Source organism: Prionailurus bengalensis, chromosome E1, assembly GCF_016509475.1.
Source record: "Prionailurus bengalensis isolate Pbe53 chromosome E1, Fcat_Pben_1.1_paternal_pri, whole genome shotgun sequence".
Classification (NCBI taxonomy): domain Eukaryota; kingdom Metazoa; phylum Chordata; class Mammalia; order Carnivora; family Felidae; genus Prionailurus; species Prionailurus bengalensis.
The window spans coordinates 45,544,628-45,561,726 of NC_057347.1; the positions used below are offsets into that span (position 1 = coordinate 45,544,628).

Sequence of the window (17,099 nt, forward strand, 5' to 3'; positions counted from 1 at the left end):
GAAGTTCTAGCATCAGCAATCAGACAACAAAAGGAAATCAAAGGCATCAAAATTGGCAAAGATAAAATCAAGCTTTCACTTTTTGCAGATGACATGATACTATACATGGAAAACCCAATAGACTCCACCAAAAGTCTGCTAGAACTGATGCATGAATTCAGCAAAGTAGCAGGCTACAAAATTAATGTACAGAAATCAGTTGCATTCTTATACACTAATAGTGAAGCAACAGAAAGACAAATAAAGAAACTGATCCCATTCACAATTGCACCAAGAATCATAAAATACCTAGGAATAAACCTAACCAAAGATGTAAAAGATCTGTATGCTGAAAACTATAGAAAGCTTATAAAGGAAATTGAAGAAGATACAAAGAAATGGAAAAACATTCTGTGCTCATGGATTGGGAAACTAAATATTGTTAAAATGTCAATACTACCCAAAGCAATCTACACATTCAGTGCAATCCCAATCAAAATTGAACCAGCATTCTTCTCAAAGCTAGAAACAAGCAATCCAAAAATTTGTATGGGACCACAAAAGGCCCTGAATAGCCAAAGTAATATTGAAGAAGAAGACCAAAGTGGGAGGCATCATAATCCCAGACTTTAGCCTCTACTACAAAGCTGTAATCACCAAGACAGCATGGTATTGGCACAAAAACAGACACATAGACCAATGGAATAGAATAGTGACTCCAGAATTGGACCCACAAATGTATGGCCAACTAATCTTTGACAAAGCAGGAAAGAAAATTCAGTGGAAAAAAGACAGTCTCTTTAACCAATGGTGCTGGGAGAACTGGACAGAAACATGCAGAAGAATGAAACTAGACCACTTTCTTACACCATTCACAAAGATAAACTCAAAATGGATGAAAGACTTGTATGTGAGACAAGAAACCATAAAAACCCTAGAGGAGAAAGCAGGAAAAAACCTCTCTGACCTCAGCTGCAGCAATTTCTTACGTGACACATCTCCAAAGGCAAGGGAATTAAAAGCAAAAATGAACTATTGGGACCTCATCAAGATAAAAATCTTCTGCACTGCAAAGGAAACAATCAACAAAACTAAAAGGCAACCAATGGAACGGGAAAAGATTTTTGCAAATGACACATCGGATAAAGGGCTAGTATCCAAAATCTATAAAGAACTCACCAAACTCCACACCCGAAAAACAAATAATCCAGTTTCGAAGAAATGGGCAGAAGACATGAATAGACCCTTTTCTAAAGAAGACATCTAGATGGCCAACAGGCACATGAAAAGAGGCTCAACGTCACTCCTCATCAGGGAAATACAAATCAAAACCACACTGAGATATCACCTCACGCCAGTCAGAGGGGGCTAAAATGAACAAATCAGGAGACTATAGATGCTGGAGAGGATGTGGAGAAACGGGAAACCTCTTGCACTGTTGGTGGGAATGCAAACTGGTGCAGCCACTCTGGAAAACAGTGTGGAGGTTCCTCAAAAAATTGAAAATAGATCTACCCTATGACCCAGAAATAGCACTGCTAGGAATTTACCCAAGGGATACAGGAGTGCTGATGCATAGGGGCACTTGTACACCAATGTTTATAGCAGCACTTTCAACAATAGCCAAATTATGGAAAGAGCCTAAATGTCCATCAACTGACGAATGGATAAAGATGTGGTTTATGTATACAATGGAATACTACTTGGCAATGAGAAAGAATGAAATCTGGCCATTTGTAGCAACATGGATGGAACTGGAGAGTGTTATGCTAAGTGAAATAAGTCAGGCAGAGAAAGACAGATACCGTATGTTTTCACTCATATGTGGATTCTAAGAAACTCAACAGAAGACCAGGGGGAAGGGGAGGGGCAGGGGAAGTTACAGAGAGGGAAGGAAGCAAACCATAAGAGACTCTTAAAATACTGAGAACAAACTGAGGGTTGATGGGGGGTGGGGGGAAGGAAAAGTGGGTGATGGACATTGAGGAGGGCACCTGTTGGGATGAGCACTGGGTGTTGGGTGTAACCAATTTGACAATAAATTTCATTAAACAAATAAATAAAATTAATAGAAGAATATCTAATTTTTTATTTATATTTTTAAAGTGTTTTAAAATCACTTACAGCATATGGACCTTTTATGGATCACAATTCAGACCAAAATAAATTATTTCTTTGTTTGAGGCAGTCAGGGAAATCTGAACACTGGATATTTGATATTATAGGGTCCATGTTAATTTTAGGTATGATAATGATGTTGAGCTTTGTTTTAAAAAGAGCCTTTATCAGGGCACCTGGGTAGTTCAGTCGGTTAAGCATCCCTCTTGATTTCAGTTCAGGTCATGATCCCCAGGGTTGTGGGATCAAGCCCTGCATCGGGCTCTGTGCTGAGCATGGAACCTGCTTGAGATATATTCTCTCTCTCTCTCTCTCTCTCTCTCTCTCTCTCTCTCTCCCCTCCCTCCCTGCCTCCCTCCTTCCCTCCCTCTATGCCTCTTTCCCACTTGCACTCTCTAGCATTCTCTCACTTTCTCTCTCAAATAAAAATTTAAATAGAGCCCTTATCTTTTTTGAGGCATTTACTTAAATAGTTATATAGTAACTTAAAAGATGTTTGGAATTTGCTTCAAAATAATTTAGTCATGGGGACTGGGGAATAGGGGCAGGAGTATAAATAAAATAAGATTGGCCATGAATTGCTGTTTTGGACATATGCAGGTATTCTAGGCAAAAACAACCTACATTTCAAGGAACAAAGCAGGCAAAAGTAGCTTAAGTTTTTTAAGAGAATACCTCCCAGACCCACTTATTAGGTGCCAAACTTCATTGTTAGTATCTTCCTTTCCTCAGGATTTCCTGCTTTAACTCACTTCACCCAAATATAGGCAGAAGAGTAAAATGATTGCCAGAGAATACATGACTATCCAGAAATTTTCAAAATTATTCTGACTTCCTTTTGGAGAAGCCAGGTGAAGGGGGCAAACATTAGTACATGCGTGGGACCTATTCAGTCATACTAGAGAAAATTTATTGCTGATGGCAATCAAACCTATGTTGTTTTTGTAGGGATGAACAGATGTGATCACTTTAGGGTGTGTTAGTCACGGTGAGGGGTGCTAGCTGCTATAACAAACCTGTAGGATCTCAGTGATTTGAGAACGGTTTTTTTCTCTCTCACATTGCAGTTCAGGGAAGGTTATTAGGCAGGCTCCCTCCATGTAGTAGTTCTGAAATAGTCTAGGGCCTCAGACTCCTCTGCCGAATCTTCCAGCCCGCAGTCAAGAGAAGCAATAGAAAGTGGGGGGGGGGGGGGGATTGGGGCCAAGCCTGGATGCAACATACTATTTCTGCCCATACTTCACCGGCCAGAATTCAGTCAAATGGCCCACCTAACCGTAAAGGAAGCTGGGAAACATCTTTTCCCAAATGCCCAGGAAGAAAATGAGATGGAAATCAGTGACCACACTGCATTATCTTTGTCAGAAAAGATGTGGGGAAAGAATTACATCCAGCATAGCAGAAAAGAGGGGTAATAAGTAGATTTGTTGCCAGAGACTGCTAAGATAGAGACCATTTAAGTTAGCTTGTTGCCACAGGACTAGTCTTTATCCCCATGAGTAGATTGGTTTTGCTGGCCATGGACATTGTTGAGGCAAGACTCTACTCTCATTTATTCGTACAACAAACCTAGAGGCCACTAACTCACTACCGACGGTCCTCTTCAGCTGGGCTAATAATTGACTTGATTTCTTTTTCAGGGTTTGAGTAAAAAAGTTGGCGTGTCCTCCTCTATCCTCCAAGGTCTCTGGATCTCCTACAGCACAGAAGGCCTTTCCATGGCATTGGCATCTTTACGAAATCTCTACACTCCAAATATAAAGGTAAATGCATGTAAATGACAGATTAAAGAATTAGCTGTGCAAAAGTAAAATTAGGACATTTAAGTGGCTGTTTAATTGATCTTTGACTTGCCTTAGACTGTCTCCTACCAGTCAGTCTTTTATTGATAATCTAATGTATTTTACACTTGGTCTTAGCCAAAAGGCGGAGAAGCAGTAATAATCGGATGTATTTTAAATTGTTGCATTTTTTTCTGTGAATTGAAGACCAGACCTCTTAAACTACTACCTTCTCTGAGCTGGCTCTGGTTTATAGGATCAGGTGCTCCTGCTTCTAGGCGGTAAATTGATCTCAGGTAGGCTTTGTGTCAGTAGGAGCTTTTCTGAACTGTTGTTCACTTAGCAGAGACTGTGTGAACACAACTACTGTGTGGGTGACATTTGCGCTCATGACTGAGCAGCTCATGTAAAGGAGACAATTTACCACCCTTTCTAAAGGCAAAGTATTGAGAAAGGAGCAAGTGAAGACTATAAAATAGGGCAGCTACTAGATGCTGCTGGGTGCTGTTGTGGGGTCCCAGGGGACTTGATTAAAGGTGGCTGAAAGATTGCAACTGATCTTGGCCTGTGTGTAATTTCTGTTTACTTCTTTCCAGGTCAGCCGACTCCTGATCTTGGGAGGTGCCAACATTAATTACCGGACAGAGGTTTTAAATAATGCTCCAATTCTGTGTGTGCAGTCTCATCTTGGTTACACAGAAATGGTGGCCCTGCTGTTGGAGTTTGGGGCCAACGTGGATGCGTCTTCGGAAAGTGGCCTGACTCCTCTGGGCTATGCCGCGGCAGCAGGCTACCTGAGCATCGTTGTGCTGCTGTGCAAGAAACGCGCCAAGGTAATGGCTGCCCCACTCTGCTCCTCTTCCTTTCCTCCTTTTCCCTCCCTCCCTGCTGTAGAGTCTTCCTTGTCTCCTGTGTTACCTCACGAGTCTAGGCAGAGCACATCAAATACATGAGGGAGCAAATCACAGGGAGCCCGGTGTGTGTCCACTTGCCACTGCCCATTCCACACCTGGACACAGTTTTGAAACCCCTGGGAGGTACTTAGGAAACTGCGTTTATCAGCAGCCACAAAAAGTCCCTACCTAACTGCCAAGGAGTTTTCTACTGGGCGCAGGGCGAGGAAGGAAGGAGAAGTGCAGGAGCAAAGACCCTGCGCTGGGAGTGCCTAACTGAACTGGCCCACAGACTCTGAGCCTTTCATATGTAGAGAAGGAAAACTAGCCACGGAGGTGAGAACAGGGGCCAGACTCCCTGACCCTAGCCTTGAAGACCAGCGCCATAGTGGTATGGGGAGAACATGATTCAGATGCCCTCAGGAGTGTCTCTGCTGGTGTATTTTAATTCTCAGAAGACCTTTCTGAAAAAGTGTTTGTTTCGTGGTATTTCAAGAGCTGCTGATAAAAAAAAAAAAAAGAAAGAAAGAAAACTCTCTTTCAAAATTTTGGTGAAAAGAAAAATGCTGGTCTCAAAAATGTCGGCCTCTAAGGAAAATTGTAGCCTTGTGGCATTTTGTTTGTCTTGAAAACAAACTGACGATTTTAGTGGTTTTGCGGTGAAATATAAGTAATATGTATGACCTCATTCTGAGGTGTCCAGTGTTCTCACCAGGGAAGAAGGGGGGGACTCCTGAGACTTTCGGGAACTGGGACTCGAGACTCTCAGTTAAATCCCAGAACCTTAGATATTTACTGTGACACAGACCTATAATGTCCACCTATAATCCTGCTCATTTGAATGAACATCCCTAAAAACAGAACAACTGGACCTTGTTACTACTGCTGCAAACTCATATTCTGATCTCAGTTGGATCTTCCCTACTGCCCAGTTCTCATTCTAAGCCCTCTCTTGTTTTCCCCAGAGCAGATACGGAAATCATTTGCATTCTTCCCAAGATCCTGCCCAACCTCTCCTGCCCTCCTACATTACCGAGATTGAGTTCATCTCAATGTGCCTTCATCTCAAGACTGTTAATCCTTACCTACGCTCGCTTCACTGCTGCCTCAAAGGAGGAAGTGCTTCCCTTCCTTTCCAGAGCACTTGGCTCCACCTGTGTTTTCTATCTCTGTGTTGCTCTTCTCTCACATTTTGTTTCATTCTCTTTCTGAATTCTCAACAAACCTATGAATGTGTCCTGTAACCCAGACAGCAACTTCCCACCCTCCTGCTGACTGGAAGCACCACTCCATCTCTTCCCTTCCACACCCACCAATCCTGTCCTATGAGCCATCTCTACCTGCTTCCTCACTGCCCCTTCAACACTTGTAGTCTGGCCTCCATGAAAGAAAGAGGAGTTAAGTCATTAAAATAAAAAACTTTGGGATCAAACATCACATGGTCAAAGCCTACATTTACACTTACTTTCTGTGAGCACTTGGATGAGTCATTTAACCTCTGTCTCACTATTTGCATCCATCAAAAGGATTAATAGGGTCACCATGAGAATTAAAAGTGATAAAGCCTTTTTAAAAAGAGAGAAAGTCTCTTTTCATCTCTTTCAGGGCCTAATAAAAAATATTCCTTAAAAAAAAATGGTAGAGGAGATGCCTGGCTTGTTCTGTCAGTGGAGCATGTGACTCTTAGTTTTGGGGTCGTGAGTTTGAACCCCACGTTGGGTGTAGAGATTACTTAAAAATAAAATCTTTAAAAACCAACCAACGAACAAAACACCTAACCTCTTGACATTCAACCGAAGCTACTCTCAAAAGTTGTTAACAACTGCCAATCACCAAGTAAAGTAACTTTTCTCATTCCTCACCCCTTTAAACCTCTCCATAGTGTTGGCAATATTGACACGTTTCCCAGAATTTGTAGCACAGGCCTGGTTCCCTTCCTGCCTGTCTGGTTGCTCTTCTCTCTTCCTTCTCCTAATGACACTGTTCACTGAGATTCTCTCCTTTGGTCTTCTCCACCCTCAAACTCTCTCCCATGGCATCGGCACCAAAATACTGAAGAATTTGTAGTTATTTGTAGAATATTATTATTTTTAGAATGTTCTTCATTTGTAGGTTGATCTTTTCTCAGCATTAGATGAGAGATCTTTAAAAAAAAATTTTTTTTAACATTTAATCATTTTTGAGAGACAGAGACAGAGCATGAGTGGGGAAGGGTCAGAGAGAGGGAGACATAGAATCTGAAACAGGCTCCAGGCTCTGAGCTGTCAGCACAGAGCCCAACACAGGGCTCAAACTCACAAACTACGAGATCATGACCTGAGCTGAGGTCAGACACTCAGCCGACTGAGCCACCCAAGCACCCCAATGAGAGATCTTTTAGATAGATCTTTCCTCATCGTCAGATCCCCTCTTACAGGGATGCTAACCTCTCTCCCTTGGGCAGGACTGTGCCTTCCAGATTTCTCAGTTCTGAAGCCACTGTGTTTCCCTTTGTAATTAAGAAGTTTCTTTTAGGGATATGCTTTGAGACTAGGCAGATAGCTTGTTTCTTATGCTTTTGCTCACTGATTTTAGGGTCCCACCTGTCAGAGATTCTTGCTGCAATGATTGCTATGGTGTTTTTGCCTAATGGCGAGTTTCTGTTTCCCTCATTCCTTCAGCATTTATTAATTAGAATTTTAATGTAAAGAAGAGTTGTCCCTTCTCCCCTGTGTATGTATCGGATTATTTATTTATAGCACTATGGGTTCCTTTATTTATTTTATGTTATGACCTATGTAACCCATTACCATTATTATTTATTTTCTTGCTCAAATTGCCCAAGATTTGGCCTTTGGGACCTCCCTCAAGTTGGTTCCTGTATCCTTTCAACTTCCACTAAATTATTTTATGAGTGTTTCTGTGCTTTATGGCACCACAAGATGTTCCATACTCATTGTTTACTAGTAATGCCCCAGCCCAGGAATTAATCATTTCTCCAATGAGCCAAAACACATTTTATTCATCCTCTTAGTTTTTGAAAATACAGTATGCGCATGAAAATTCTCAATGACTCTCCATTACCTACTGATTAAAATTCAGACAACTTAGCCTGGCATTCAGAAGTATCCGTACCCTGGTCCCAAAAGACCCTCTCAACTTTGTAGTTGAAACTTCCCCTTCATGTGCCTTACCTTACAACAACTAGAGTTAGTCATTAACTATCTCAGCCAGTTGAGATGGGCCTTTTCTTAGTCTGTTGGGGCTGCTATGACAAAATACTGTAGACTGAGTGGCTAATAGACAACATTTATTTCTCACAGTTCTGAAACTAAGTCTCAAGACCATGGTGCCAGCAGATCCGGCATCTGGTGAGAGCTTCCTGGTTTATAGACAGCACCTTCTCACTATGTCCTCCCATAGTGGAACAGGGAAAGCAAGCTCTCTGCGACCTTTCTATCAGGACACTGATCACTTCTCCATTTAATATCATTACACTGGGGGTGAGAAATCCAACATACAATTCAAGAGGACAAAAACATTCAGACTATAGCACCTTTCCTTCAGAATCTGTTCCTGATTCTAGTTGGGAATTCTCTCCAGTTTTATTGCACTTTTACTTTCCATATGACATTTATTATTCCTTGTTGGATAGGCTTTTGTTTATATTGGTCGCACCTGCCCTACCTTGGTTGAAAGTCTTTGAGAACAGAATCTATATTTACTGTCTTACTCACCTTTTCATCCTGTGTGGTACCTTGCACATGGTAGGCATTCAATAAACATTTGTTGAATAGATTGCCGGGTGGAACTAAAACTGGGGAGAACCAGGTGGAGAACTTACGTTTCAGGTGCTCTAACTACCCCTGGAAGCCTGCCTGCCAGACGAGGCTACTCTTCTGTTGAAACTTGTAGCTACCTTATGGTAGACTGATCTTTTTTTTTTTTTTTTTTGAACGTTTATTTATTTTTGGGACAGAGAGAGACAGAGCATGAACGGGGGAGGGGCAGAGAGAGAGGGAGACACAGAATCGGAAACAGGCTCCAGGCTCTGAGCCATCAGCCCAGAGCCCGACACGGGGCTCGAACTCCGGGACCGCGAGATCGTGACCTGGCTGAAGTCGGACACTTAACCGACTGCGCCACCCAGGCGCCCCATATGGTAGACTGATCTTAACCAGACTCTTCTTTCAACCTACACTTGTAACCACCACTGCAGCTAGCAAAGCTGCTATTGGAACATGGTCTAGCCTCAAGCTCCAAGTACCGCTAGCCATTTTGGCCAGATCCTTGAGATTCCGCCCTCCCGTTGGAAGGAAGAAGTGGCCTCCGCCAAAGCTTGGTGGTCAAAAGTATGATTCATGATATGAGGTATTTTGCTTCTTTGGAAGACCAAAAAATGTGAGCTTCAGAATGTTTTTCTTCCCTTTCATGATTTCAAAGACAGTTTTTTGTGCCAGCAGAACTAGTCTTTCAAATCTTGGTCTGAAAAGAACTATTTGAGGACAAAGGAGAATGTATCTCAGGAAAACAAAGCTGGAGCTGGGAGTTTTGGTTGGGTTTTTGTTTGTTTGTTTGTTTGGTCCCTTTTTCTGTGAAAACAAAAGTCTGGCCTTATGAAAAGAAGTTCTCCCCTGAGGGATATCTACCAGAGTTACAGCTCAGCAATGATCTAGCCTGAGTAGGCGAGAACTTTCTAGATTTTCTCTAGAGAATGGTTCAGGATATGGGAAGGGATGACTCTTGGTAGTGTAGTCGTGTGCAGTGGGCCAGTGTGACTGGATCAGAAGTGCGGCCACAAGTCTTTGTTCACACACATTTCTCTGTCCTTCCCCTCGAGGTGGATCATTTGGACAAGAATGGGCAGTGCGCTTTGGTCCATGCTGCACTCCGAGGTCATCTGGAGGTTGTCAAGTTTTTGATTCAGTGTGACTGGACGATGGCCGGCCAGCAGCAAGGAGTATTTAAGAAGAGCCACGCCATCCAGCAGGCCCTCATCGCTGCAGCCAGCATGGGCTACACCGAGGTAAGAAAACAGGTGATAAGGTTGAGGACTTGGGGGATTTTTTTCAAGCCGTGTATTGAAGGACTGAGGAAACAGGCTAAAAAGGGTTGCATTATTACAAAATTACCAGCCTAATTAGTATGAATTAGCTTTTTGGTCACTGCTTTGAGGAATAGGAAATTGAACTCCATGAAGCACTTGAATTCTCAAATACCAGCATATGTAGAATTATGAATATAGCACTTGAGAGTTGGAAAGTACTTTGGAAATCGGCCAGTCTAATTCCTCCCCATCTTGCCACTCTGATATAACAGACAGTGACACTGGGCTCCTCAGGATTATTTACTGACCTGCATTCACATGGGGAGGCGGTTTGGAAAGGGAAGAGCACAACATTTGGAATCTCAGAAGGACCAGGTTTGAGTCCCAGTTTGCTACTCATTCTCTCTGGACCTTGGGTAATTTACCTAATCTCTTAGAACTTTAGTTGCCCATCAGGAAAATGGGTCTAATAAATACTTTTTTTTACAAAGCTGGTACGAAAGGTGCTTTTGAAAACTGTTAAACACTATACAAACTGTATTTTTGCTAATTTATTTATTACTGATAGTAATAATATAGTGGCAAATATATGCAATTGATACTTGCCAGAAAATGTTTAACATCTAGCTCCAAGATCCAAGAGGGTAGTGTAGTGGAGCAGAAGTGTGTGTGTGTGTGTGTGTGTGTGTGTGTGTGTACGTACATATGTACTTAAAATTAGTGTAAATTTTACGGCTATGAAGAACACATAGCACACAGTTTACAAATAATGAAATATACAATACTTTTAATGAAATGCTCTATTTTTGTGAAATTCATATCTTAAGTCAACCTGTGGTTGCATCTCAGCAATCATTTACAAATGGAGCTACACTCCAATTTTCTCTTTTCCCAATAATTTTATTGTCATTAAATCTGATATGTGATCTATGTTAAACTACTGCTTACCCTCATACCAATTATATTAATTAAACTGGAACCTCTTGGAGCTTTAGCAGTAAATCAACTCTTGATGTGAAATGTCTGCCAGTTTCCAAGGTGTAAATTCTCCCACCGCAGCTGATGTAGAGTGACCAATGTGACAGCCCTGAGGACAGGGTTGTGAAGAGATGCACAGAGGCACAGCACACCACTGTGTGCTGTCTCCACCAGACAGACACGATCAGGAGTACAGACAATGCACAATGTAGTTAAATAATTAAGAAGTCATGAAATTTTGTATTTTTAACCTTTGTTTTTAATATAATGTAGTTGGTTGTTACCTAACTTTAAACAAACACCTTCGTTCAGCAACCGGCTTACAAAACTGGCAATGTAATGCTCGGCTGTCACGGGCCAGTAACTGTTGGCTCATGGGGCACGGGCTGCTGCAGTGACACAGCTACCCTGCCCACTGACCTGATGTGCCACCGAAGGGATATTAAGTAAAACTGGAATATTTAATATCAGTGGGTTTGTGAGCTCTCTCTACAGACAGATCCCTGGAAACAGCTGTCACTTTTGCTTTCATGTCAGTAGTCATTCTCCCTTTGCTGTCCCCACAGCTGTCTTGGTATTTCTGAGAGGAAAAAAATCATCACTGCTGTACTTTGATGAAATACAGCCCTAGATTTTCTCCATATTTGCTTTCTGGTTTTTATTGATTGATTAGTATTTTCTCTTTATTTATTGGTATTTTTATTGGGAGAATGAGGGCTTGCTTCTTCAACTTAAATACAAGGAATAAAAAATGTTTTAAAAGCCACATGCTATGTAAATGAATGGTGTTGAAGAGAAACATAGAAACCATACCCGATAGGGGCACCTGGGTGGCTCAGTCAGTTGGGCGTCTGACTTCGGCTCAGGTCATGATTCACAACTCGTGAGTTCGAGCCCCGCATTGGGCTCTGTGCTGACAACTCAGAGCATAGAGCCTGCTTTGGATTCTCTCTCTCTCTCTCTCTCTCTCTCTCTCTCTCTCTCTGTCTCTCTCTCTCTCTCTGTCCCTTCCCCTCTCATGCTCTGTCTCTCTCAAAAATAAATAAACATTAACAATTTTTTTTGAAAAAAAAAAACCGCACCCGATAAAACAGATGCTCATCATGGAAGCTTTGGGTTTCTTGGCTGGGATAGTCAGTTCTGATTTCTTTCGTGTGCAAGAGATCTTGTCACCCTTGGGTCATCCAGGTATCTTTCAGACCTCACAGGCTAGAGCTGGTAGCATAGTTTCCCACCTGAAGTGTGAGCTGACACAACTTCTTGTTTCAGATTGTCTCCTACCTACTTGATCTTCCAGAAAAAGATGAAGAAGAAGTAGAGCGAGCACAGATCAACAGCTTTGACAGTCTCTGGGGAGAGACAGGTACTTCTCATGGACATTACTGTCTTTTCTCATAAATGTGTTGTATTTGTGTGGGGACACGCTGCATCTCACACCCTGATTTTTCCTCTGGTATACCTTTGGTAGTCTCCATCTCGATGGCTTTTGTCCTGGAGATTGATTCAGCCAAAGTGAAAAGTCAAGCAATGGCCTTCTTCCTCTTTCCCTTTGGATTCTCTACATCATTAGCACCGGAGTCTTCTTTCAACCAAAACTTCACCGTGTTCCTGTTGCCAAATATTTTTAAAAGACTAAAAATTTCCTTCCAGTGTGCCAAACCGGAGCAGAAAATAGTTGTGGCCTCTCTTTTATGTGATCCTTGCAGTAGTTACGTGTAAATGTTTCTCCCATCAAAATGGCTCCACCTGCAGTTGTAAACCGGGAGATTCAATCTGTATCCGTACCTCCGGCTTAACCAAGTGTTATCAGGCGGAGTGGTATCTGACATGGTTATACTGCTACATTACAAGTACAGTTGCTCTCTGGATGTGAAATGAAGGGACCACCGTCTCAGGCACAGCCCATGGCAGTCCCTTCTGATCTGTAGCCAAGAGATTTCTATATTGCTTGCTACTTACCACATAAACAGAAGTTTCTTCTTTGTGGCCTTTGCAGGAAATGATTATTGTCTTTCCCCCAAGTCTAAACTGGAACATCTGGAGAAACATTAGTAACCTTTTATGTGTTTTTATGAGACCAGGGCAATGAAAGCTGTAGAGTCACCACAGATACGTATCATATTTGCCAGAGGTAGACCAATATTGAGATGGCCAATTTAGGGGGAATATTTTATTAAACAAGAAGGGTATGTGTTTTGGTTAGAGTCAGAATGTTACTAAAAATAAAGAAGGCACTTGAATTCATTTAAAATTTACAATGAGCTATCTATCAAATTGTCTTATTTCCATTGATGGCAAAAATCATAGGTAGGTTTCATGGCTTCTTTAACATCATGTAGAATGGTCCACAGCTCAGGAATTTGTTTCTCAAACAATCCCTCCCTCTGTAAGAGCCAAAGGGAACAGATGCCAGGCAGCTGCAGCTTAAGAGCCCGTGACAGATTAAAGGAAACTGTGCAGCTGGAAACAGCTGCCGTCTCCGGGACTCTACCCTACAGGAAGCTAGAGGACAAACTGAGGAGAAGGAACTGACCAGGATGTCGGCAGTTCTGGAGTATGTATGTTGCAACAGAGCTGCCGAAGGGACGGACATGTTGGGACTTCCCGGTAGTTCGACCTTTCCCAGCACTGTGTTGCCAGGCCGGCCACGTGGAACCCCAGGGGAGGGCAAAAAAATAAATAAATAAATATGGCCTGATGGTGATAGGGGATAGGAATTGTAAGACTAGTAATCATAGTGATGAATATCAAGCATATTTTAGTGCTGTACTTGAAAGAATTTCTTAAAAATGTTCAAGAAGGGAGTGAACCAAGTGGAAGACTTACTTTTATTGATAGGAGTTTCTCATTAGAATAAAACTGTGTGCCCTCAGGTCTTTTTAAATATCTCATCATTTTAAGGTGTGCAACGAAGTCTGCTACATTAATTTATTTAAATATGGACCATATCTCAAGATTGTAAAAAAAAAAAAATCCAAGCTTCATGTCAATTTGCTTGTAATCGGAATTATGTTGTGTTTAACTTGATATTTATTGAGATAATTTAAGCATTATAAACATAAAATGCTTTTTAAATAGAGCTAGAATAAAATGCATTTGTAATACAACTTACAGATCTATAAACAGTTATTTGGCTTCAGAAAATTTTCTAGGAAATTATGTTCGCACTATGTAAAAATGTCCCTACACCTTCACTACTAATATTGAAGAGACTACGAGTTGCTTTTCGGTCTATAGTGATGGATTTACTAAATATACGTACGTGTTCCTTTCTACCTTGTAGCACATAGTCATTTACAGTTTATAATGACCCATCGAACTGTGATGTTTTATTTCTCCAATGGCAAAATCTTATATATGTCCCCTTTATATAGAGAATGAAGGTCTGTGACCTGCAGCCAGCTGGTTGGGTCTTGTACCTACATCCCTGGTCTGAACAACACAATTTTTACCTCAGGAAAATACAGTGGTTGTGATGTTCCCAACAATCTGTATCATTTACTATATCAATTCTAAGGCACCGCTAACTGCAAGAAACTATATAGCCATTATTTTTTGTGCTACTACAAAAAAAGAAACCCTCAGCCTATCAAATGCCACCATTCTTTATTATCACATCACTTGCGAAATTCACCCTAATTTTAGAGTTGTTAAAACATGAAGGGAAAAAAAGTGCATCTTAGAATCAGTGAAATTTATCTTGGCATATAGTGAAATATTAACTGAGATATAATTTTTATATAGTGGGTTTTCTAAAAGCAGGTCAATAGAATATCCTAGTTGCCTTTGTCCTCCTTTTGCAGCCTCTTTATCCTTCCAAATAGTATCTGCCTACATCCACCCTTCACCATCTGGCTGGTCTCCTCCCATCCCACAGGGTTTCCATAGACTTCTTATGGAACAGTACAGAAGAAAAGCAGTTAAGGTGACAATATTGTTCACCACTCCCTCTTCTCCCTTGTCTTACGAGCATAGACCAAGACCAGCATTAAAAGCTTCTAGCAACTCTGGAGGGCCTGAACCATCCTATGACCCAAAAGAAGCAAGGGTTCACAAAATAAACAAGATGCCCATAACTCATGCCCTTATCATCCTCGCCTGCCTTATTGCAACTGCCTCCTAGCTGATCTTATCACCCTTTCCTGATTCATCTCCCTTGTGACTTCAGCCAAAGTGATCTTTGTGGGCCACAATCTGTTTATGTCACTTTCTTGCTTACCACCCTTTACTGACCACCTGAACCATTAATGAAGTGATTTAGCATATTCTTAAGAAGACCAGTCATGATCTCTAGCCTCATCTATTGCCTGGCTTCTCTAGTAACTCCAGTAACAATAAACATGTTGTTTCCCACATCAGTGCGAACTTCCTATGGGCTCTCCCTGTGCCTAGCATGCCTCGCCTTGTCTTTGCATGCCTGTAAGTCTTCTATTTCTCTTTCAGCATTTAGCTCAGATTAACATCTCTTCCTAAAGATCACAGACACTTCTTTCTCTGCGTTACCTCCAAAAACGTATACACTGGATAGTAGTGTATTTTTTATTTGTCTGTTATCCTTACTCAACCTTGAGTTCCTTGAGAGCAGAGGCAGTCAGTGTCTGACAAATAGCTCAATAAATGTTTAATTAATGTTGTTTTGGATACCAGTGATCAGTTTATGTCTCCCCAACCACCTCCCTCTCATTGGCCGTGCACGACCCGTCTGTGTTATGTTCTTTCATGGTTGAAAATAGATAAACAGAAGAGCCATTTGCTTTGCTGCATTCTGCTTAGTGTCACCATCCCATCCAAGCAGACTTTGGCTATTTTCCCAACTCTGAGTTGCATCCTGTCTGCCTCGTTAGACTCCTTAGATGTTTCACTTTGAAAAAAAGACCATTTATGTCAGATAATCTCATCAGATGCTGACAGGCTACGGAACAAATTCTGTTACTGGTCTTTTAGGAAGAGATTTGGCTCCAAACTGCTGTTTGCTCTAAGAATCAGTTTGTTGTTTTATAGAACTGGCTTTACCTTAATCTTCTTTCTTTCAAAAAGTTTTAACAGTTTCTGATAAGACTTCTATAAAATCCAGCCAGAGCAGTTTTTTGCTCTTGGATTTTGAAAAATACAGATCCCATTTTACATAGTTGTGTTGTTCTGAGATGAAATTGGCCAGCTGTGTTAATGGCCATGTCCAGCTATCAGCTGGAGATTCCTGCCAAATTACATCATAACCTAAGCAACAGAGATGATACAACAAAGAAAAAAGCCAAATGGAACATTCCTTCTCATATAAATGTGTTATCCAATGAGTTGAAATGGGCCAGCCAGAGCAGTCTAACTCCAGGTTAGAGTGAACAATATAAATTTTAGCTTTCAAGATGGGCACTGGTTGTACATTCTCAACAGTGTTCTATAAACTGGCATCATGGGTGAAAGGCTTGATTCTGAAATACTGTCTATATTTTCTCCAGCAGGCTATAAATTCTTCCGTGAAAAAGAATGTATATACCCTCCCCCACCATACCCAGGGAATTGAAAGGGAGGTTTGCTGCAGCCCTGTCACCTCATAGCTACTTTAAATGGAATCAGAAAGTAAGAGTTAGAAAATTTCCCAATCATTTATTTTATGTACCAACAAGATGATTCTTAAGATTCCTAACAAGTGTCTACCCCAGTCAAGTTCTTTTTTTTTCCAGCTTTATGGAGATATAATTTTCACATAACATGTGTAAACTTAAAGGTGTACAACATGATTTCCAGTCAAGTTCTTAAGCCACTCTTATTTTCTCACCCAAGAATTACAGTGTTGTTGTTGTTGTTGTTGTTGTTGTTTTTCCTGAACTGTTAGATATATGAACTTGGCAAAGAGGGAAGATCACCTTGATGTAAGGAACAAGAGACAAAACTTCAAGTAAATAATCATACCCATTGATACCTATATTCACTCATTCAGGGCTTGGAAATGACCCTCATCTCAGATAAGCCACTACCCTCCTATGAGGAATAGGACAGAAATGACAGTGTTAACAGTTCAAAAATAAAACTGAAAACACACATAAGACAAGGCATAGATACATCTAGTTTGAGTGAATACATCTTCTAAAACTGTCACATTTTTCTTCATAAGCCCTTCTTATCCTTGAGGGAAGAAAAGATTACTTGAAGTTAATCTTAGTGGAAACTACAGGTAGTTAGTTTGGCTTTGCATTTGAGTTAACTGTAGATGAATTTGACCAAGCCCAAAGACAAAAATGCCACAGATTGCCTTCAATGAAAAAAATTTCAAGTGACCATTTGATTTGAATTTCTGTTGCTTCCCTGATTAGATACCAACATTTG

General features: G+C 41.1%; 1 protein-coding gene across 7 annotated transcripts in view; it reads left to right on the top strand.

Annotated features, from left to right (window-relative positions):
• Nucleotides 1–17,099, top strand: part of TANC2 (tetratricopeptide repeat, ankyrin repeat and coiled-coil containing 2) — a 384,022-nt gene that overhangs the window by 343,716 nt on the left and 23,207 nt on the right. For all 7 annotated transcript variants that reach the window (XM_043584928.1, XM_043584929.1, XM_043584930.1 and 4 more), the window contains 4 exons: nucleotides 3,738–3,860; nucleotides 4,475–4,711; nucleotides 9,591–9,776; nucleotides 12,045–12,138. In XM_043584928.1, the coding sequence (XP_043440863.1) occupies nucleotides 3,738–3,860; nucleotides 4,475–4,711; nucleotides 9,591–9,776; nucleotides 12,045–12,138 (640 nt within the window). The remainder of the gene's footprint in view (nucleotides 1–3,737; nucleotides 3,861–4,474; nucleotides 4,712–9,590; nucleotides 9,777–12,044; nucleotides 12,139–17,099) is intronic.